This window comes from Salvelinus fontinalis, unplaced genomic scaffold (genome assembly GCF_029448725.1).
Source record: "Salvelinus fontinalis isolate EN_2023a unplaced genomic scaffold, ASM2944872v1 scaffold_1964, whole genome shotgun sequence".
NCBI classification, from domain to species: domain Eukaryota; kingdom Metazoa; phylum Chordata; class Actinopteri; order Salmoniformes; family Salmonidae; genus Salvelinus; species Salvelinus fontinalis.
The window spans coordinates 1-23505 of record NW_026602173.1 but is presented as its reverse complement, the minus strand read 5'-3'; the positions used below and the strand labels follow the sequence as shown (position 1 = coordinate 23505).

At 39.4% G+C, this 23505-nt stretch overlaps 2 protein-coding genes across 3 annotated transcripts; both read right to left on the bottom strand.

The window, feature by feature from the left end:
- Positions 1–175: 175 nt before the first annotated feature.
- LOC129850362 (zinc finger protein 568-like) lies at positions 176–7954 on the bottom strand. 2 transcript variants are annotated; one of them, XM_055916812.1, is made up of 2 exons: positions 7078–7954; positions 176–2883 (listed from the first exon to the last, which is right to left on the bottom strand). In XM_055916812.1, the coding sequence occupies exons 1-2, from the start codon at positions 7604–7606 to the stop codon at positions 2168–2170; spliced, it is 1245 nt and encodes a 414-aa protein (XP_055772787.1). In that variant the 5' UTR covers positions 7607–7954; the 3' UTR covers positions 176–2167. The 2 variants fall into 2 exon arrangements, with proteins under 2 accessions (XP_055772787.1, XP_055772788.1); XM_055916813.1 differs by lacking the exon at positions 176–2883 and adding an exon at positions 4832–5650 and having other exon boundaries at positions 7078–7951.
- A 3261-nt stretch (positions 7955–11215) lies between these two features.
- LOC129850363 (zinc finger protein ZFP2-like) lies at positions 11216–20809 on the bottom strand. Its single transcript, XM_055916814.1, has 2 exons — positions 20251–20809; positions 11216–14415 (listed from the first exon to the last, which is right to left on the bottom strand). Exons 1-2 carry the CDS (start codon positions 20570–20572, stop codon positions 13022–13024), a joined length of 1716 nt encoding a protein of 571 aa, XP_055772789.1. The 5' UTR covers positions 20573–20809; the 3' UTR covers positions 11216–13021.
- Between the last annotated feature and the right edge of the window lie 2696 nt (positions 20810–23505).

The following is a 23505-nucleotide window of genomic DNA, read 5'->3' as shown; positions in this document are numbered from 1 at the left end:
CCTGGTTAAACTATCATTATGACATCATGGCCTACCTGGTTAAACTATCATTATGACATCATGGTCACCTGGTTAAACTATCATTATGACATCATGGCCACCTGGTTAAACTATCATTATGACATCATGGTCACCTGGTGAAATAAAGGTGAAATAAAAATAAAATGTTGTTGAAATCAAACCAAGCTTTATTTATACAGCACATTTCAGGCATGAATGGAACAGGAACAAGAAAAAAACAAATAAAAGACAATGAAAATAATCAAAAAGTTAGTACACAAACAGAAGAATAATGAACATTTTAAGGAAATTCCATTGATTAAAATATTTATTGGATGCAATAACCAACCCAAAATATTAGCTTGTTTTTTAGGAGGGTTCTGAAAGGCACTATAAGGGTGTCCACTGTAAATTGACTAGTAACAACAACTGGGACCTAAGCACATTTCAGACATGGATGCAACACAATGGCTTCTCAGAAAAAAAACAATGAAAAAAAACAGAAATATTGAGGATAAAAAAACGAAGAACAACTGAAAGACTAATGAGCATTGCAAAGGAAATGCCATTGATTCAAATATTAACAATATAATGCTACATCCAACCCAAAACATAACTTGTTTTTTAGGAGGGGCTCTGAAAGACACTACGGGGGCATCGATTGAAAATTGACTGGTAACAACTGGGACCTAAAAGACACCCACCATGACACCCACTAAATCTGCCCAAGAAGAGGCAAACAAAAGAAAAACCCACACCAAACTTAAAGACAGGAAGCAAACCAAAAAGGTGGAGCAACTAAAGGTGTTGACTCTCCACATCTAGCAAGACAACTGGAGCACTGGGCCAGACACTCTTAAATAGAACCTGGACCAGCTCAGGTGAAACACCTTCCCACTAACGAGATGGACAAGCCAGCACAGGTGTAACACATACAGACTAACGAGGTGACACCAATCAGTGCGTCCTACGTGCTAACGAGCTATACTTGCTTAAGTCCAACCTCAAAAATAAAGGAGAGCCGCACACTAGCTCAGATGCAAAAATATTTAATTTACCAACGTTTTGACAGGCAAGCTGTCTTCATCAAGGTACAATCACAGACACTGCGGGTTGACTCGTTTATATATAGCGTCAAGACACACAGGTGTCTGTAATCATGGCCAAGAGTGGCCTAATATCATTGGTTAATTTCTCAAATATTAAAATGGCAGCATTTTTCTTTCTATAGAATCCTAAAACTCACTAGATTCTAGAACTCTACTTTTTATTTAACAACGACGGCCTAGGAACAGTGGGCCAATGTCCAAACACAGTTATAATGTGTCTAAATCAATAACCAATATGCAGAAACAGTTTGTGATATATTGAAAACCTAAACATAAAATGTACGATATACACAAACTGCCACAATAATCACATTACTTGTATTTTTTAAACAAGCTCCTTATTAACTGCACAAGCACCAAAAACGCTGTTGTTTTGACAAGTAGCAATAAATCACTGATATTAATTAGGGGGGAAATCAGGTTGTACGTGCTGTTGAAACTAACACAACAAAAAAACACATGGAAATGGGAGATATATTTTACCTCACTGATTAGAGGACAACCTGCAGAAGACAGTCAGCTACATTTTGGAGTGATGCATTTAAATGTAGGGGTCGCTAAACAAAGGAACACAACACTTATTTGTCATCACTCATCGATATCATGTTGAAATCAGTTGTGTGACAGAAGGGAGATGAGGTTGCACGTCCTGTTAAAACTAACAGCTCAAAAACCACACGGAATCTGGGAATAATGTGTACATCCCTGGTTAGAGGACAACTTGTAGAAAACAGCAAGTTACATTTTGAAGTGTTGTATTTTGATTCTAGTGGGTCACCAATGTGGTAAGTGTAACACAGCTATTTTTGTGTTAGTCACTTTCTGATAAATCACATAAATAGTACTCTTTCCATTCAGAGCCTGGATTTTCCCCCTGAGTCTAATATCCATATCATGTTGAAATCAATAGAACAGGGGACAAACGTTTAGGGTTCTACATTGTGACATCATTAAAATACTCCTACTACAATGTTAAAACATTCTACATTGTGACATTATTTAATTGATATCATGAAACAATTCCTTCATGTATTTGATGTTTAATCAGAGATCTTTTATCAGAGTATCTCTTCCCCTGTGTGTGTCCGCTTGTGTATATTCAGGCTTTTTGGCCAAGTAAAACTCTTCCCACATTGATCACAGTTATATGGTTTTTCTCCTGTGTGTGTTCTATGGTGTATAGTTAGATAGCCAGGAGTAGAAAAACTCTTCCCACATTGATTACAGCTATATGGTTTCTCTCCTGTGTGTATTCTCTGGTGTATAGTTAGATAGCCAGGAGTAGAAAAACTCTTCCCACATTGATTACAGCTATATGGTTTCTCTCCTGTGTGTTTTCTATGGTGTGCAGTCAGATGGCTATATTTAGCAAAACTCTTCCCACATTGATCACAGCTATATGGTTTCTCTCCTGTGTGTGTTCTCTGGTGTGTAGTCAGATGGCTAGATTTAGCAAAACTCTTCCCACATTGATCACAGCTATATGGTTTCTCTCCTGTGTGTGTTCTCTGGTGTACAGTCAGATGGCTAGATGTAGAAAAACTCTTCCCACATTGAGCACAGCCATATGGTTTCTCTCCTGTGTGTGTTCTCTGGTGTATTTTAAGTTCTGATGAAGATTTGCAACATTTCCCACAGTCAGAGCAGCAGTGAGATTTCTTCCCTGTGGATCTCTGCTGGTGTTTCTTGAGGAGGTCTGATCTGGAGAGACTTTTCTCTGCCTCATGATGTTGTCGAGGCTCCCCAGAGGATCCACGATAGTCACATCTCTCTCCTGTGTGAACAACAAGGTCAGACAGATGGTTCAAGGCCCACAACAGCAGAAATCCACTGTTTATTTGAGGTAAAAGGTGATGCCCAGAGGTCTGTTAAATTATTTTACAATTGTCTTAAGACAGGCAAACCTAAGAGGTGTGCCAGACGACCTTTGATCTCCGAAAAAGGCCCCTTTATGTGTTTGCTAAAATTGCAGCACGAGGGCGATGCAGACGCAATTTGATTGCAGAAACACCTCCCTGCTAATGAGGAAATCACTAGTTATGGATGTAGTATATCTGCTAATGAGGAAACCACTAGTTATGGATGTAGTATATCTGCCTGGAACAAAAATGGTGAGCAAAGATTTTAGTTTTCCACAATGTATTCTGAATATTACAGCGCAAGATCAGGAGTGCTACTGAAGGAAACTCACATTAAGCTCTGTGTCTAGTCACTAATTCACCACCGTGGGGGAAACTCAGGGGAGTTCTCATAGGCTGACAGCAAATATAGCCTCCATTTACAGGTTGTTTATGAGTGCATTTCACATTACTTTGGATTATAATTGTAAGGCTCGTTTGAATCTCCTGCTTAATATGTTTGTGTTATTGTCGCAAATCAACTGCTTTATATTTTAAAAACACTTCAACCAGTAAAATGCTCTTTGGCTAGCTTTTCTATTAGCCTGACAATGAGGGTTTGTACCCTAAGTGTTGAACAAACACTAACATAGTAGAGGTCGACCATGATGTCATAATTAGAGGTCGACCGATTATGATTTTTCCACGCCGATACCGATTATTGGAGGACCAAAAAAGCTGATAAAAATCGGACGATTTTATATATATATTTGTAATAATGACAATTACAACAATACTGAATGAACACTTATTTTAACATAATATAATACATCAATAAAATCCATTTAGTCTCAAATAAATAATGAAACATGTACCATGTGTTTTAAATCATGCAAAAACAAAGTGTTGGAGAAGAAAGTAAAAGTGCAATATGAGCCATGTAAAAAAGCTAACGTTTAAGTTCCTTGCTCAGAACATGAGAACATATTAAATGCTGGTGGTTCCTTTTAACATTAGTCTTCAATATTCCCAGATAAGACGTTTTAGGTTGTAGTTATTATTGGAATTATAGAACTATTTCCCTCTATACCATTTGTATTTCATATATCTTTGACTATTGGATGTTCTTATAGGCACTTTGGTATTGCCAGCCTAATCTTGGGAGTTGATAGGCTTGAAGTCATAAACAGAGCTGTGCTTCAAGCATTGCGAAGAGCTGCTGGCAAACGCAGGAATTGCTGCTTGAATGAATGTTTGAATGAATGCTTACGAGCCTGCTGCTGCCTACCACCACTCAGTCAGACTGCTCTATCAAATATCAAATCATAGACTTAATTATAATAAACACAGAAATACGAGCCTTAGGTCATATTCAATTCAATATCGCTCTTCCCCGACCCAGGAAGGGGCGGGGCCAAACAGGTGTTGTACCTCGTGTCCCTCCTTCAGGGAACAGTAATTATAGTCATAAGGTTATGCTCCCTTTCAGTCGGTCAACTTGAGGTACAACATACTATGGGGAAATACAATCATTCCCCAAAGCCGACTCAAACGGATACTAAATGAAACGGCACCTGGCAGACCACCCAGACCTGACCCTGCAAAATGCGAAAGTTTTGTAAATTTATTCATTGTCTTTTGTTGGAAACACTCCTGTCAATGTTGAGTAAGGACACACACCTGATTACTCATATAGTAGTAGAACTAGTCTACCTGGTTACACATATAGAAGTAGGACTAGTCTACCTGACAACACATATAGAAGTAGGACTAGTCTACCTGATTACACATATAGTAGTAGGACTAGTCTACCTGACAACACATATAGAAGTAGGACTAGTCTACCTGGTTACACATATAGCAGGAGGACTAGTCTACCTGGTTACACATATAGCAGGAGGACTAGTCTACCTGGTTACACATATAGAAGTAGGACTAGTCTACCTGTCCTGAGCACAAATGTAGATCTATAAATGTGCCCATTTGGGGATGTCTGATAGTATTTCTGATTGTCTTAACGCTGAACCACTAATGAGTTGTGGAGCTTCTCAAAGCAAATTGTTTTTTCACCTCAAACAGCAAGTAAACAAAGTCTAATCAAAATCAATTGCAAATGAGAATAACTCCTCAAAGTATTTGTAAAATATTTCCAGCTCTCACCCTTTCGATAACCACTCGGCACAAAAGGGAAAAACGTAATGCTCTGATCCAGTGGAAATGTCAAAACACCTGATTACTTCTTATCCCTTTCACAAATAGCCTACAGCTGTGTCGGTCGAGAACTCACAGGCACGGGAAACTGAGGGCCCAGAATATTTTATACAATGTTTCAAGTCCGTTTTAGACAGGCCATGCGATTTATAGGACATTTATTTGCAATGTTTTTATTTGTAGGCTATTTTTACATAGTTGGCAATGGCAATAAAAGTTACTTTTAGATTTGTATAATTTTCATTTAGATAGAATGTAGATTAATCACAGACAATGATTTTGAGATACTATTATAAATTAAATTAAACTGTTCCAGTAAAATGAACATATGAAAATCATAACTGGCACCAGATCAGTAGAAATGGTAAGATACATTTGCACTCCAAATGTAGGTTGCACACTGCTTGTGTAGCCGATTACCAGCAACGTCAGAATGTATGAAGGCCGGCAGGAGGAGGTAGATCGGGAAGAGTTTATTCTCTTCTGGATGGGCTGTATTGATGTAATGGCATGAAAATAAATTGGGTGAATATTATACAATGACTTATCAACAGCTCTAACAATTTGACCCTACAGGAAATCTTCACTGGCAATTCTAGAATATACTATATAGCCTAGAAACCTGGTTAAACTATCATTATGACATCATGGATGAATTCTGGAATATACTATATATCCTAGAAACCTGGTTAAACGATCATTATGACATGATGGATGAATTCTAGAATATACTATATATCCTAGAAACCTGGTTAAACTATCATTATGACATCATGGACGGATTCTAGCATATACTATATAGAAACCTGGTTAAACTATCATTATGACATCATGGACGGATTCTAGCATATACTATATAGAAACCTGGTTAAACTATCATTATGACATCATGCATGAATTCTGGAATATACTATATATCCTAGAAACCTGGTTAAACTATCATTATGACATCATGGATGAATTCTAGAATATACTATATAGCCTAGAAACCTGGTTAAACTATCATTATGGCATCATGGATGAATTCTGGAATATACTATATATCCTAGAAACCTGGTTAAACTATCATTATGACATCATGGATGAATTCTAGAATATACTATATATCCTAGAAACCTGGTTAAACTACCACTATGACATCATGGATGAATTCTAGAATATAATATATAACCTAGAAATCTGGTTAAACTATCATTATGACATCATGCATGGCCAGTCCTTGTATTCATAGTGTAGTGAATTCAGGGGGTTGCCCTGAGCTGAACTCAAACCTGGGTCCAGCGACTGTCAAGCCAACACCTTATAACTGTTACGCCAAGATGTCTGAACTTCTTGACGAGGTCGCTAGGTGTTGGGTTACGGTTGCTACAATGGCTTTCTCTATGAATTTGAGAGTGGTTACATTTCTCCAGCCCCCATCCCTCAGCTGTTTACCAAACCAAGTCTCTGGGCAGCCATTTTGTTGCTGTTTAAATACTAGGTTGTCCCTTTAAAAAAGCCACACATCAATCAACCAATCTGAAGTTGAAACAATAACAAAGCTGTAATTCCACCACTGTTTTGCTGATAAGATGATGATGGGTCTGGAGACATTTAACTACTCTCAAATTCATAGACAGACCTATGGATGAAAGGACTGACCATCCATGATATCAACATTATAGTTAACCATGTTGAGGCTGTTGATTTACATTGTTTCTAAACATTGGAGTAAAAAAAGCTTCTTTTGGGTTCTGATGGGGTACAACAGTTGAACTAAGCTCATGAGGCATGTGTTATATTATCCAAGAATCAATGCCTATGAATAAATAATTTAAAAGTCAAAATATGGATGTAGCAATTGCAGATTTCCCCTTTAACACCAAACATCAGTTCAACAACTGCAGAGTTTGTACCTCTGTATTTAAGACAGTACTTACCAGTGGTAATCACGGCCCGGTTTCTCAAAACCATCTTATGGCTAAGTTCATCTTTAGAACCACTGGATGCCTTAAATTGCGTTTGGGAAATCGGGCCCAGATATCCAGTTTCCTCATCCTCTTCTTCCGATGAGACCGTAATCTCCCCCTCCTCCTCTTCTTTCACTGAAACGTCTTTCTCTTCTTCTTTCAGGGTAACAACCTCACCCTCTACTTGTTTTTGTATTGTAACAGTCTCCTCTTCCTCCTCCTCTTCTTCTGATTTGACCGTATTCTCCCCCTCCTCCGCTTTCACTTCAAAAACTGAAACCTCCTCATCTTTTACTGTAACACCCTCCTCCTCTTTCACTCTGAACGCCTCTTCTTTCACTGTAACGTCTTTCTCTTCTTTCCCTGTAACAGCCTCACCCTCTACTTGTTTTTGTATTGTAACATCCTTCTCTTCCTCCTCCTCTTTGATGAGAGCTTCTTTCTCCGTCCAGCAGACCGTCTCTTCTTCAGCAGGAAGAGAGTAATTTAGTGAACTCATGGTCTGAGATGTTAGCTAGCTAGGCTAATGCTAATTTAACCAGCCCGCCAGCTGAATAATAACTACAACAACGTAAATATGAAATGGAATAGGATAACTTACTAACTAGACGACAGAAGAGGGTTTAAAATACAGTGGCTAATATACACTAAATCTTCTAAAGAGCTTTATGGGTTTGGCTATTTTGGCTAGGAAGCTACGGAGGTGTCTGACTAAATGTTGCTGCTGCTGAAAGAAGCGTTCCGTCCACTAGATTATACGTCACACTAACAGCATTGCGTTCCGTCCACTAGATTATACGTCACACTAACAGCATTGCCTTAAAATCGCACACCGCCATCTGCTGACTGGAGTGGGTAACGCTCAGTCTGAACCTCTGACTGCGATGAAGATGTGCGACTTTAAGACAATGACGCTAGTGTGACGTAAAATATATATTATAATGTTCAGACAAAAAGTTAGTGTAGGAAGCATGAGTTTTTACTCACCAGTGTAACAATACAGTGTGGTTATAGACTTAGTAACTTAGTTGTGTTCACGATCTGGTTCCCTATAAACACAACCAGTTATGTTTTTGAATTATCACATATGTATTAATTTATTTCGGGATTCCGGGTAATCCACAGCAGATTTATGGAGAATTGCTGTGGGTGAGTTCAAAATTGAATAGTCCCGGGATAGAAATATATAAAGTTGACATTACATCATAAAATCCACCTTTTAAATCATACATTAGCAATTTATGTTTTAGTAACTACTGTTGTTGGTTTGGTGTCAAATAAGCCTCTCTTTATATGTTATTTGCCAAATCTCCGTTTTCCATGTGGGTTTTATGCTAAAGTTCCCTCTTTCAAGTTGGTATCTAACTGGAAAATGCATCTTCTTTAGGAGTGTTATTTTTACCGTCGACTACTGATCATTCATCCACACTGTGTGTCTCATCAATGCAGGTCATTTATGACAAATGTATAAAGTACATGTTCTATAAACCCATGAACACCAGCCAGTTTATTAGCCCGGTTTTGTTAGTTTAGGTGTATTATACTTCCTCGCCACCAGAGGTGGACTTTGAGTCATTTCTCAGGTATATTTGATATATTTTGTTAGTAAAATGGATGACAGTTTATTCTGATGTAGTGAATATGAGACACATGTAAACAATTGCTTCATTTATTATAGTAAATTAGAAATTATTAGGAATCCACTATACGATCACAATAACTTTGATAGACATTTCAATTGTTTTTTTGTTAGTATATTAAAGGGCAGATTAATGTAGAATTGCTGTGGGAGTGCTATTTATATCCCGTCACTACTGATCATTCATCCATACTGTGTGTGTCCCATCATTGCAGCGTTGGAAATAAATTAACTATCCATCCATTGCTCCTTCCTGTGTTGACTCACTGACTTGAGAGACCAGGAAGGTCACACTAGCTCGATAGGTTGATATCTAGCTCAAGCGTCACCTCATGCTTTTCATTAACTGTGTGGTTGTGTTATCTAGTGGGAACCCGTTAGCACGGTGGGCTCTGGTGCGTTCTTGCCGTGGGCTCAAGACGACAGAGGAAATCAACCTGCTTGCTCCTTTTTGTTTTGTCAACTTTTCAATATGGATGTTATGTTTGATACCGGAGGTATCATTGAATTGAATTGAATCACTGCATTGAAAGCAGTAAACTTTTTTTTTGTGTTGATGCCCGTATCACTTTATCAGCAGCACGTCATCAATGACGTCTGGAGATTCATTTCATCGAACAACCACCTGATTGGTTTGGTATTGGGCTGGTTCGACATTGCAGGCGACTGATTGATCTACAAATCACCTTACATCATAAATAACTACTCATTATAATTTATAAATCAGTCAGCCAGTCACCATTTTTCCCACAATGCAGCATGGATTTGATGCTCTCAAACACGGCCAGTGGTTTGGTAAATGACATTAAGGCTATGCTGCTACATGCTACGGTGTGGGATGTCATCTATAATAATGACATAAAGGCTATGCTGCTACAGTGTGGGATGTCATCTATAATAATGACATAAAGGCTATGCTGCTACGGTGTGGGATGTCATCTATAATAATGACATAAAGGCTATGCTGCTACGGTGTGGGATGTCATCTATAATAATGACATAAAGGCTATGCTGCTACGTGCTATGGTGTGGGATGTCATCTATAATAATGACATAAAGGCTATGCTGCTACGGTGTGGGACGTCATCTATAATAATGACATAAAGGCTATGCTGCTACGTGCTGTTTTTCATACTAAGATGGACCAAGAGTCTGTTGATTGGTCAGTCATTGGGTTAATTTGTTTTGCAATGTTTTCAAATCAAATCAAGCTTTATTTATACAGCACATTTCAGACATGGATGCAACACAATGGTTTCACAGGAAAAACTATGAAAATTAAACACAAAAAATTAAACAGATATATTTAGTACATGTAACAGTATAACTTTAGTCCGTCCCCTCACCCCGGGCGCGAACCAGGGACCCTCTGCACACATCAACAACAGTCACCCATGAAGCATCGTTACCCATCGCTCCACAAAAGCCGCGGCCCTTGCAGAGCAAGGGGAACCACTACTTCAAGGTCTCAAAGCGAGTGACGTCACCAATTGAAACGCTATTAGCGCGCACTACCGCTAACTAGCTAGCCATTTCACATCGGTTACATACACAACAAACATAAGAGGATAAAAAACAGAAGAAAAACAACTGAAAGACTAATGAGCAAGAAAGAAAGAAAATGAAAGGAAATGCCATTGATTAAAATATTAACAATATGATGCTATATCCAACCCAAAATATAAGCTTGTTTTTTTTAGAACTAACAGAGTCACTGACAACAACTAAACAGGTGGGGTTTTAGGAGGGGTTCTGAAAGACACTATGGGGGTGTCACTGAAAGTTGACTAGTAACAACAACTGGGACCGAAAAGACACCCACCATGAGACCCACTAAATCTGCCCAAAAAGAGGAAAACAAAAGAAAAACCCACAATAAACTTAAAGACAGGAAGCAAACCAAAAAGGTGGAGCAACTAAAGGTGTTGACTCTCCACCTTTTTGGTTTGCTTTCCTGTCTTAAGTTTGTCAAGACAACTGGAGTACTGGGTCAGACACTCTTAAATAGAACCTGGACCAGCTCAGGTGAAACACCTTCCCACTAACGTGATGGACAAGCCAGCACAGGTGTAACACATACTGACTAACGAGGTGACACCAATCAGTGCGCCCAAGACACATTTCAGTTGAATGCATTCAGTTGTACAATCAATCAATCACATGTATTTATAAAGCCCTTCTTACATCAGCTGATGTCACAGAGTGCTGTACAGAAACCCAGCCTAAAACCCCAAACAGCAAGCAATGCAGGTGTAGAAGCACGGTGGCTAGGAAAAACTCCCTAGAAAGACCAGAACCTAGGAAGAAACCTAGAGAGGAACCAGGCTATGAGGGGTGGCCAGTCCTCTTCTGGCTGTGCTGGGTGGAGATTATAACAGAACATGGCCAAGATGTTCAAATGTTCATAAATGACCAGCAGGGTCAAATAATAATAATCACAGTGGTTGTCAAACGTGCAACAGATCTGCACCTCAGGAGTAAATGTCAGTTGGCTTTTCATAGCCAATCATTCAGAGTATCTCCACAACTTCCATTTCACATAATCTACAATGCTTCACCTTCTACAATATAAACATGGTGTCTACTGGCTGTCAACAATTAAAAACAAGAAAAAAACATTTCTAAATAATAATATACAATCATATTATTTTTTTCTCCTTTTTCATTTCCATTTCCATTCTTTCCTCACTAGCTTCTAGAACTCTCGTCCCCTTGGAACGAGCCCAAACAAAACTCAAATCAAATTGTATTAGTCACATGCGCCGGATACAACACTGGAACTCTTACTTACGAGCCCCCAACAGTGCAGCTAAAAAAAAATACAGAAAAGAATAAGAGATAAAAACTAATATCCAACACGGGAAAAACGTGTCAAAATAAATTGTGGTTTCTCTCCTGTCTAAATGCAAAACACAAATCTATTTGACTGCCCACCCTTGAGATAATCAGCAACCAAGTTGTCCTTGGCACGGACAGGTCTGATTTCAAGAGGAAACTCCTGCGATATCCGTAGTAACTTTCCACCTAACTGCGGAGCTTCTCTCTCTTGTCAGGATTCACTAGATAGGCATGTTGTTGGATATAAAAGCAGGGTAACAATGTCAATATAATTGTACCCAAAAATGTCAAGTTGGTTGCATGAATAACTATGATTACTAAATGTTACATAATATGAAATATCAAAACCAAAATGTTCACCCCTTTGTTAATATGTATTGGCAATAATTAACTTAATGGTGAGGCATGGAATAATAAAACATGTATCTTTTGTCAGGCTGAATGTTTGAAATATGAGGTGATTTGAGTCATGCTTCTTCAGTAGTGGACTAAAGACAATTAGCACTTGAATGTTGTCAAGAAATACTGGAGTGATGTGAGATTGTTAATAAAATTGATTATAGACTAATTTATATTATTATGATAATATTTTTTTTCATTGAAAAAACGACCTGAAAAGACATATTTTCAACTTTCATCTTCAACTACAACGGAACATATATTCAACGTCTTTTGAATGACATTTTGCTAAATGGGAATTGTGCAATATCAAAACACAGTTTTAACGTGTCCAAATCAATAACCAATATGCAGAAACAGTTTGGGATATATTGAAAACCTAAACATTTTGGAGTGTTTCACTGTGATTCCAGTGAGTCACCAACATGGTAAACAGCTAGCTACATTGTGATTCCAGTGGGTCACCAACGTGGTAAACAGCTAGCTACATTTTGATTTCAGTGGGTCACCAACGTGGTAAACAGCTAGCTACATTGTGATTCCAGTGGGTCACCAACGTGGTAAACAGCTAGCTACATTGTGATTCCAGTGGGTCACCAACGTGGTAAACAGCTAGCTACACTGTGATTACAGTGGGTCACCAATGTGGTAAACAGCGAGCTACATTGTGATTCCAGTGGGTCACCAACGTGGTAGACAGCTAGCTACATTGTGATTCCAGTGGGTCACCAACGTGGTAAACAGCTAGCTACATTGTGATTCCAGTGGGTCACCAACGTGGTAAACAGCTAGCTACATTTTGATTCCAGTGGGTCACCAACGTGGTAAGTGTAACACAATTATTTTTTGTTAGTCACTTTTTGTTAAATCACATAAATAGTAACTCTTTCAATTCAGAGCCTGGGTTTTTTCCCTGAGGGTAAAATCAATTGAACATGGGGCAAACATTTAGGGTTCTACATTGACATTCATTAAAAAACTCCTACTACAATGTTAAAATAATCTACATTGTGACATTATTTAATTATTTAATTGATATCATGAAAAAACTCCTTCATGTATTTTCTGATGTTTGCTCAGAGATCTTTTACTAGAGTATCTCTTCCCACATTGATCACAGCTCCAAGATTTCTCTCCTGTGTGTGTTCTCTGGTGTAATGTCAGCTGGCTAGATTGACCAAAACGCTTCCCACATTGACCACAACTATAAGGTTCCTGTCCTGTGTGTTTTCCCTGGTGTAATGTCAGCTGGCTAGATTGACCAAAACTCTTACCACATTGATCACAGCTATACGGTTTCTCTCCTGTGTGTATTCTCTGGTGTACAGTCAGAGAGCCAGATGTAGTAAAACTCTTCCCACATTGATCACAGCTATAAGGTTTCTCTCCTGTGTGTATTCTCTGGTGTACCGTCAGCTGGTCAGATTTAACAAAACTCTTCCCACATTGATCACAACTATAGGCTTTCTCTCCTGTGTGTCTTCTCTGGTGCACTGTCAGATTGCTAGATTGACAAAAACTCTTTCCACATTGACCACAGCTAAAAGGTTTCTCTCCTGTGTGTGTTCTCTGGTGTAATGTCAGCTGGCTAGATTGACCAAAACTCTTTCCACATTGACCACAGCCATAAGGTTTCTCTCCTGTATGTGTTCTCTGGTGTAAAGTCAGAGAGCCAGATGTAGTAAAACTCTTCCCACATTGATCACAGCTATAAGGTTTCTCTCCTGTGTGTATTCTCTGGTGTACTGTCAGCTGGTCAGATGTAACAAAACTCTTCCCACAATGATCACAACTATAGAGTTTCTCTCCTATGTGTCTTCTCTGGTGCACTTTCAGATTGATAGATTGACCAAAACTCTTCCCACATTGACCACAGCTATAAGATTTCTCTCCTGTGTGTGTTCTCTGGTGTACTGTCAGCTGGCTAGCTTGACCAAAACTCTTCCCACATTGACCACAGCTATAAGGTTTCTCTCCTGTGTGTGTTCTCTGGTGTAAAGTCAGATGACCAGATGTGGTAAAACTCTTCCCACATTGATCACAGCTATAAGGTTTCTCTCCTGTGTGTATTCTCTGGTGTATAGTCAGCTGGCTAGATGTTGTAAAACTCTTCCCACATTGATCACAGCTATAAGGTTTCTCTCCTGTGTGTGTTCTCTGGTGTAAAATCAGAGAGCCAGATGTAGTAAAACTCTTCCCACATTGATTACAGTTAAAAGATTTCTCTCCTTTGTGTGTTCTCTGGTGTATTTTAAGTTTTACTGAAGAGTTGAATCTTTTCCCACAGTCAGAGCAGCAGTTAGATTTCTTCCCTGTGGGTCTCTGCTGGTGTTTCTGGAGGAGTTGTGATCTGGAGAGACTCTTCTCTGCCTCGTCAGCATCAGGATGTTTTTGAGGCTCCCCAGAGGATCCATGATAGTCACGCCTCTCTCCTGTGTGAACAACAAAGTCAGACGGTTAAAGGCCCAAAAACAGCAGAAATCCACTGTTTATTTGAGGTAAAAGGTGATGCCCATGATGTTGTGCAACAATGTACGTCTGTTAAATTTCACAATTAAGACAGTCAAGTTAGTAACAAGTCATATTTTGTCTTGTTTTCAAATTAGTGGGAACTAGAAATACGTTATTCATGATGTTGAAATCCTAAGCAGTGTGCCAGACAACTATTGGTCTCCAATATAGGCCCTTTTCGGTGTTTGATAAAATTGCGGCACGAGGTCAATGCACACACAATTTGATTGCAGAAACTCCTCCCTGCTAATGAGGATGTAGTATATCTGCATGGAACAAAAATGGTGAGTGAAGATTTTAGTTTTTCCACAATGTATTCTGAATATTACAGCGCAAGATCAGGAGTGCTACTCAAGGAAACTCACATTAAGCTCTGAGTCTATTCACTAATTCACCACCGTGGGGGGAAACTCAGGGGAGTTCTCATAGGCTGACAGCAATAATAGCCTCCATTTACAGGTTGAATATGAGTGAATTTAACACTACTATTGGATTATAATTGTCAGGCTCGTTTTGAATGTCCTGCTTAATATGTTTGTGTTATTGTCGCATATCAACTGCTTTATACTTAAAAAACACTTCAACCAGTAAAATGCTCTTTAGCTAGCTTTTCCATCAGCCTGACAATGAGGGTTTGTACACTAAGTGCTTAACAAATTGGCCCATAACTTCACCAAACAATAACATAGTAGGGGTCGACCCATTATGATTCTTCAACAGCAAACAGCAAAAAAAAAATAATAATAACAAAAATAACCTCCATTTACAGGTTGTTTTTGAGTGCATTTCACATTACTATTACCTATAACTTCACCTAAAAACAAGATAGACCTACTGTAGGACCCATAACTTCACCTAACAACAACACAGACCTACTGTAGGACCCATAACAATAACATAGACCTACTGTAGGACCCATAACTTCATCTAACAACAACATAGACCTACTGTAGGACCTATAACTTCACCTAACAATAACATAGACCTACTGTAGGACCCATAACTTCCCCTAACAACAACATAGACCTACTGTAGGACCCATAACTTCACCTAACAATAACATAGACCTACTGTAGGACCCATAACTTCACCTAACATAGGACTATATATAATTTAATATTTCAGGTGAAACATCGAAACTTAAATGTCTTTGTCATGACATTTCATAACCTGATCACCAGATAATTTTGTGAATAATCCCACTAGGCTACTCTGTAATGTGTTGTCATTCTAAATGTCCTGAATAAAGGAAAATAGCTCTGTGTGTTGTACAATAGCCTATCCATCAAGGAACAGTTCTCTACACATTATGAGCTAAGTATCTCTGTGTCCAAACAGACTAACAAGACCCTACAGTAAATCAAGCAGACAATAACACATTATAAACATCAATTTGTTAGGGATGTTGGATCCAACGTGGAGCACGGCATTACTGTCTTTACCAGAGTAATGAATGAAGAAGCACTTTGGTTGTTGTTGCATGTCGTGATGTTTGTCATGTGACTGGCATTCAGAAAATGATTTCCTGGATCAGCTGATGATAGTTGAACATGTGACTAACTAAACAGCTACAGTATTAAGAATGATGTGTAATTATTGAAGAAACACATTAATGACAGTATCCATTTGGGTGTTGTCAATAAAGTTAAGGTGACTAGGTTAGAACCATTTGATTAAGCAAACTCTGAAATTATTTAGGATTTCTGTGCCCATGAAAACTGTTTTCCCAGCGTAACATAAGGAGGCACTAAATGTTACATAGTTAGTGTGCATTTCAGAGATCTGAATACAAAAAACTGTCCTAACAGGACAATAACCTGTAATGCGTTATCATTCTAAATGTCCTGAATAAAGGAACAGTTCTCTGTGCTTTATCTTGGACTTATTTTTCTACTGTATTATTGACTGTATGTTTGTTACACTCCATGTGTAACTCTGTGTTTTTGTAAGTGTCGAACTGCTTTGCTTTATCTTGGCCAGGTCACAGTTCTAAATGAGAACTTGTTCTCAACTTGCCTACCTGGTTAAATAAAGGTGAAATAAATAAATAAAATAGATCAGCAACGGTGGCTTGCAAACAGTGGATAGTAAGTAGCCCACCTTTGGAATAACTATGTTAAGTCATAACTGTAGTATCCTGTATAACTATGTTAAGTTATAACTGTAGTATCCTGTATAACTATGTTAAGTTATAACTGTAGTATCCTGTATAACTATGTATAGTTATAACTGTAGTATCCTGTATAACTGTAGTATTCTGTATAACTGTAGTATTCTGTATAACTATGTATAGTTATAACTGTAGTATCCTGTATAACTGTAGTATCCTGTATAACTATGTATAGTTATAACTGTAGTATCCTGTATAACTGTAGTATCCTGTATAACTATGTATAGTTATAACTGTAGTATCCTGTATAACTATGTATAGTTATAACTGTAGTATCATGTATAACTGTAGTATCCTCTATAACTATGTATAGTTATAACTGTAGTATCCTGTATAACTGTAGTATCCTGTATAACTGTAGTATCCTGTATAACTATGTAGTATCCTGTATAACTATGTAGTATCCTGTATAACTATGTAGTATCCTGTATAACTATGTAGTTATAACTGTAGTATCCAGTATAGTCTGGGAGGTGGTGAAACCACTCAGGCTTATTTGATGTGATCTAATGTTTTGATCATGTAGTTTTCCTTACAAGCATTCAGTCACCAAAGGGGGTTTGGTCATTCCTTTGTTTATATACTGTCTCATTGACAAAAATATTTTTGATTATTTGTTTACATCATTCCTTTGTCTCGACATACACAGTAAACGTACCGAGGTTCTAATGTTGCCAAGGAGACACATTTTATTATTTATTTACAGTTTGGAGGGTTGGGGGTCTGACATCCAGGGACACATTTTAGTTCTAATGGTGCCGTTCTGTTATTCTTTTCAGCTTCTTTTTCCAAGCATCTTACTTTACTCTGAGACTAGTTATCCTGGGATCTTACATTACTCTGAGACTAGTTATCCTGGGATCTAACATGACTCTGAGACTAGTTATCCTGGGATCTTACATTACCCTGAGACTAGTTATCCTGGGATCTTACATTACTCTGAGACTAGTTATCCTGGGATCTTACATTACTCTGAGACTAGTTATCCTGGGATCTTACATTACTCTGAGACTAGTTATCCTGGGGAATAGTTTCAATACATTTGCAAAAAACCTAAACCTGTTTTTGCGTTGGCATTATGGGGTATTGTGATGTCATTATGGGGTATTGTGATGCCATTATGGGGTATTGTGAAACATTTCAGAATAAAGGGATGCACCGATATTACATTTTTGGCCAATACCGATATCCAATATTTTCCTTACCCCAAAAAACGATACCGATAACCGATATTAAAATTTTTAGAGGCCTTTTAAGCATTCTAGTACAGCATTCTAATAGTTAACACACACACGGACGCAGCGGATCCCACAGTAGTTGTCTATTATTGGTGTAGAGAGGAAGACAAAAGAGAGTGAACCCACAGATGGATAGGAAGATAGAAATTATCATTATTACTAGAAAATATTCATTTAAAATCCAGGAATTTTACAACTTTAGCTCTCTAGGTCAAGCCAGTAGGATACAGTAGGTTGTATCTCTCTAGGTCATGCCAGTAGGTTACAGTAGGTTGTATCTCTCTAGGTCATGCCAGTAGGCTACAGTAGGTTGTAACTCTCTAGGTCATGCCAGTAGCTACAGTAGGTTGTAACTCTCTAGGTCATGCCAGTAGGTTACATTAGGATGTATCTCTCTAGGTCATGCCAGTAGGTTACATTAGGTTGTATCTCTCTAGGTCATGCCAGTAGGTTACAGTAGGTTGTATCTCTCTAGGTCATGCCAGTAGGCTACAGTAGGTTGTAACTCTCTAGGTCATGCCAGTAGGTTACAGTAGGTTGTATCTCTCTAGGTCATGCCAGTAGGCTACAGTAGGTTGTATCTCTCTAGGTCATGCTAGTAGGTTACAGTAGGTTGTATCTCTCTAGGTCATGCCTGTAGGCTACAGTAGGTTGCATCTCTCCAGGTCATGCCAGTAGGTTACAGTAGGTTGTATCTCTCTAGGTCATGCCAGTAGGTTACAGTAGGTTGTATCTCTCTAGGTCATGCCAGTAGGCTACAGTAGGTTGCATCTCTCTAGGTCATGCCAGTAGGTTACAGTAGGTTGTATCTCTCTAGGTCATGCCAGTAGGTTACAGTATGTTGTAACTCTCTAGGTCATGCCAGTAGGTTACAGTAGGTTGTAACTCTCTAGGTCATGCCAGTAGGTTACAGTAGGTTGTATCTCTCTAGGTCATGCCAGTAGGCTACAGTAGGTTGTAACTCTCTAGGTCATGCCAGTAGGTTGTAACTCTCTAGGTCATGCCAGTAGGTTGTATCTCTCTAGGTCATGCCAGTAGGTTACAGTAGGTTGTATCTCTCTAGGTCATGCCAGTAGGCTTCAGTAGGTTGTAACTCTCTAGGTCATGCCAGTAGGTTACAGTAGGTTGTATCTCTCTAGGTCATGCCAGTAGGTTACACTAGGTTGTAACTCTCTAGGTCATGCCAGTAGGTTACAGTAGGTTGTATCTCTCTAGGACATGCCAGTAGGCTACAGTAGGTTGTAACTCTCTAGGTCATGCCAGTAGGTTACAGTAGGTTGTATCTCTCTAGGTCATGCCAGTAGGTTACAGTAGGTTGTATCTCTCTAGGTCATGCCAGTAGGTTACAGTAGGTTGTATCTCTCTAGGTCATGCCAGTAGGCTACTGTAGGTTGTATCTCTCTAGGTCATGCCAGTTGGTTACAGTAGGTTGTAACTCTCTAGGTCATGCCAGTAGGTTACAGTAGGCTGTATCTCTCTAGGTCATGCCAGTAGGCTACTGTAGGTTGTATCTCTCTAGGTCATGCCAGTAGGCTACAGTAGGTTGTAACTCTCTAAGTCATGCCAGTAGGCTACAGTTGGTTGTATCCAAGTGGAAACAATTATCAACCCAATGTGGAAAGTGTCGAATTTGGTCAACAACAAAATCAATGGCTTATTTGCTACGTGAGGTTTACTTGATCTAACAGAAGTTTCTTAATGTTTAAGTTGTTACGTGGACACGTGACATACCGACAACTTTGACAAAAACATTATAGGAGTTGTCTCCAGATCGCTATGCATATTCATGCTAATAGCTTAGCATCTCTCTCAATTGAATACAGGCAGTGCATATTCATGTTAGTAGCTTAGCATCTCTCTCCATTGAATACAGGCGGTTGACGACAAAAACCCTCATAGAATATAAACAATAGATTACAATAATAAGATGAATCCACCAATCCAAAGAAAGGATAGGCGGGAGCTAGACAACCCACAGTGAAGCTTTGTGGACAACGACTCCACTTGTTAGGGCGGAGAGACATCTTGTCAGGACATCCATACTCTTTGTTGTAGCCAACCCAACTCTCGCATGGTACTACTGGGGGGCACGGTGTGTAGTAAAACATCACTACATGAAAATCACTACATGCAGTGCCCCCCAGTCTGCGGTCAGCAGATAGACCCTTCTCAAATATATATGTTAAGTCACTTTTTGGAAACGGAACGGAGATTTCAAGGGGTAGCTTGTTCTCTACTTCGTCTGATTCTAGACATATCAGTCATCATCCTGGGCCCACCGTTGAAGAGGTATTGACGAGCCAACTCCGACTATCCAAAGTTTTAAAAAAAAATATGGCGGTACTTACTAGTGTTAATCAGATCTCCTATCTCCGCCTCTTCATCTTTCAATGTGACAGTAATCTCCCCTTCCTTCTTCACTCCAAAAACTGCATCCTCCTCTTTCTCTTCATCCTCTTCTTTCACTCTGAACGCCTCTTCCTCTTCTTTCACTGAAACGTCTTTCTCTTCTTCTTTCACTGTAACAGCCTTACCCTCTACTTCTTGTTTTACTGTGATATCCTCTTCTTCCTTCTCCTCTTTCACGACAATGTTCAGCCCCAGAGCTTCTTTCTCCGTCCAGCAGACCTCCTCTTCTTTAACAAGAGGGGAGAAGTTTAGGGAGCTCATGTTCGGGGATGTTAGCTAGCTAGCTATCATTAGCGACTAGGCTAGTGCTAATTTAACCAGTCAGCTACTATAGCTGACTAATACAAAATAACGTAATATTATATTAAATAGGTTAACAAGTAGATACGACAGAAGTGTGTCTAACACACAGTAGCTTATATACACCGAAAGCGTATAAATAGCTTGAATCCTTCGGCTATGTTGGCTAGCAAGCTACCGAGGTGGTTGACGAGCTGTTTATGAAGAACCGTCCACTAGATTATACGTCACGCTGACAGCGTCGCCTGAAAGACGCACATCGCCGTCTGCTGACTGGGGGGGAAACGCAGTTGAGGATCATATTTTATTTTTAGACAAAGATTATTGTAAATGGATTTAATTAAATAATACCATTATATTGAGACATACAAAGACAATAAAGTGTTGATTGATTAGTGCGGATAAAAAATGTTTACTACAGCACATTTGAGGCAGTTTCATTAAGTCAAACTAAATCTAAATAAGTAGCTAGCTACTGTAGGTCCATACTGCTCCTACATGGTGTAACAATACATCATGTAGATGTATATAATGAACAGACTAGGTCTATACTGCTCCTACATGGTGTAACAATACATCATGTAGATGTATATAATGAACAGACTAGGTCTATACTGCTCCTACATGGTGTAACATTACATCATGTAGATGTATATAATGAACAGACTAGGTCCATACTGCTCCTACATGGTGTAACAATACATCATGTAGATGTATATAATGAACAGACTAGGTCTATACTGCTCCTACATGGTGTAACAATACATCATGTAGATGTACACTACCATTAAAAGTTTGGGGTCACTTAGAAATGTCCTTGTTTTTTAAAGAAAATCAAATTTTTTCATTTATTTACCTGTTTTTGCTTTGTCATTATGGTGTATTGTGATGTCATTATTGGGTATTGTGATGTCATTATTGGGTATTGTGTAGATTGATGAGGGGGAAAAAATGATTGAATCAATTTTAGAATAAGGCTGTAACATAACAAAATGTGGAAAAAGTGAAGGGGTCTGAATGCTTTCCGAATGCAATATATATATAGGGGCAGTACTTAGTGACATCACTTCATGAAACAGGAGGTACAAATATATAACATAGTTTCACAGTATCAACATTCAATGTGTCGAAATATATGACCAAGCTGGAAGTGGAAACGCCAGCCCAGCCCACAATCCTAGAGGTTCACTGATGATCAACCTCCTCCTTCACATCTGACTCCTGATGATCAACCTCCTCCTTCACATCTGACTCCTGATGATCAACCTCCTCCTTCACATCTGACTCCTGATGATCAACCTCCTCCTTCACATCTGACTCCTGATGATCAACCTCCTCCTTCACATCTGACTCCTGATGATCAACTTCCTCCTTCACATCTGACTCCTGATGGTCAACCTCCTCCTTCACATCTGACTCCTGATGATCAACCTCCTCCTTCACATCTGACTCCTGATGATCAATCTCCTCCTTCACATCTGACTCCTGATGATCAACCTCCTCCTTCACATCTGACTCCTGATGATCAACCTCCTCCTTCACATCTGACTCCTGATGATCAACCTCCTCCTTCACATCTGACTCCTGATGATCAACCTCCTCCTTCACATCTGACTCCTGATGATCAACCTCCGCCTTCACATCTGACTCCTGATGATCAACCTCCTCCTTCACATCTGACTCCTGATGATCAACCTCCTCCTTCACATCTGACTCCTGATGATCAACCTCCTCCTTCACATCTGACTCCTGATGATCAACCTCCTCCTTCACATCTGACCCCTGATGATCAACCTCCTCCTTCACATCTGACTCCTGATGATCAACCTCCTCCTTCACATCTGACTCCTGATGATCAACCTCCTCCTTCACATCTGACTCCTGATGATCAACCTCCTCCTTCACATCTGACTCCTGATGATCAACCTCCTCCTTCACATCTGACTCCTGATGATCAACCTCCTCCTTCACATCTGACTCCTGATGATCAACCTCCTCCTTCACATCTGACTCCTGATGATCAACCTCCGCCTTCACATCTGACTCCTGATGATCAACCTCCTCCTTCACATCTGACTCCTGATGATCAACCTCCTCCTTCACATCTGACTCCTGATGATCAACCTCCTCCTTCACATCTGACTCCTGATGATCAACCTCCTCCTTCACATCTGACCCCTGATGATCAACCTCCTCCTTCACATCTGACTCCTGATGATCAACCTCCTCCTTCACATCTGACTCCTGATGATCAACCTCATCCTTCACATCTGACTCCAGTGAACAATCCAGAGCGTCTTCTTTTTTTGGGGAATCCCGATGGACGACGTCATCGAAAAGGACGTCATCACCACAACCGCCCACAAGTTAATTGTCATTCAGGTTATTAATGGGAAGAACATTAGCAATATGTCCTGTCTGGTAACTTGTCTCGTTCAATGGATTTACATTGGCAGGTGCACAGGGAGAAAGTGACGGAGAGAAATAAAATGGTGCTGATGAATCTGGCCTTATTCCAGTTGGTCTGGGCAGGTGTGATGTAGTTAATGGAGATGGAGGTGTGATGTAGTTAATGGAGATAGAGGTGTGTTCTAGTGGGTCTGGGCAGGTGTGATGTAGTTAATGGAGATGGAGGTGTGTTCTAGTGGGTCTGGGCAGGTGTGATGTAGTTAATGGAGATGGAGGTGTGTTCTAGTGGGTCTGGGCAGGTGTGATGTAGTTAATGGAGATGGAGGTGTGTTCTAGTGGGTGTGATGTAGTTAATGGACATGGAGGTGTGTTCTAGTGGGTCTGGGCAGGTGTGATGTAGTTAATGGAGATGGAGGTGTGTTCTAGTGGGTCTGGGCAGGTGTGTTGTAGTTAATTAATGGAGATGGAGGTGTGTTCTAGTGGGT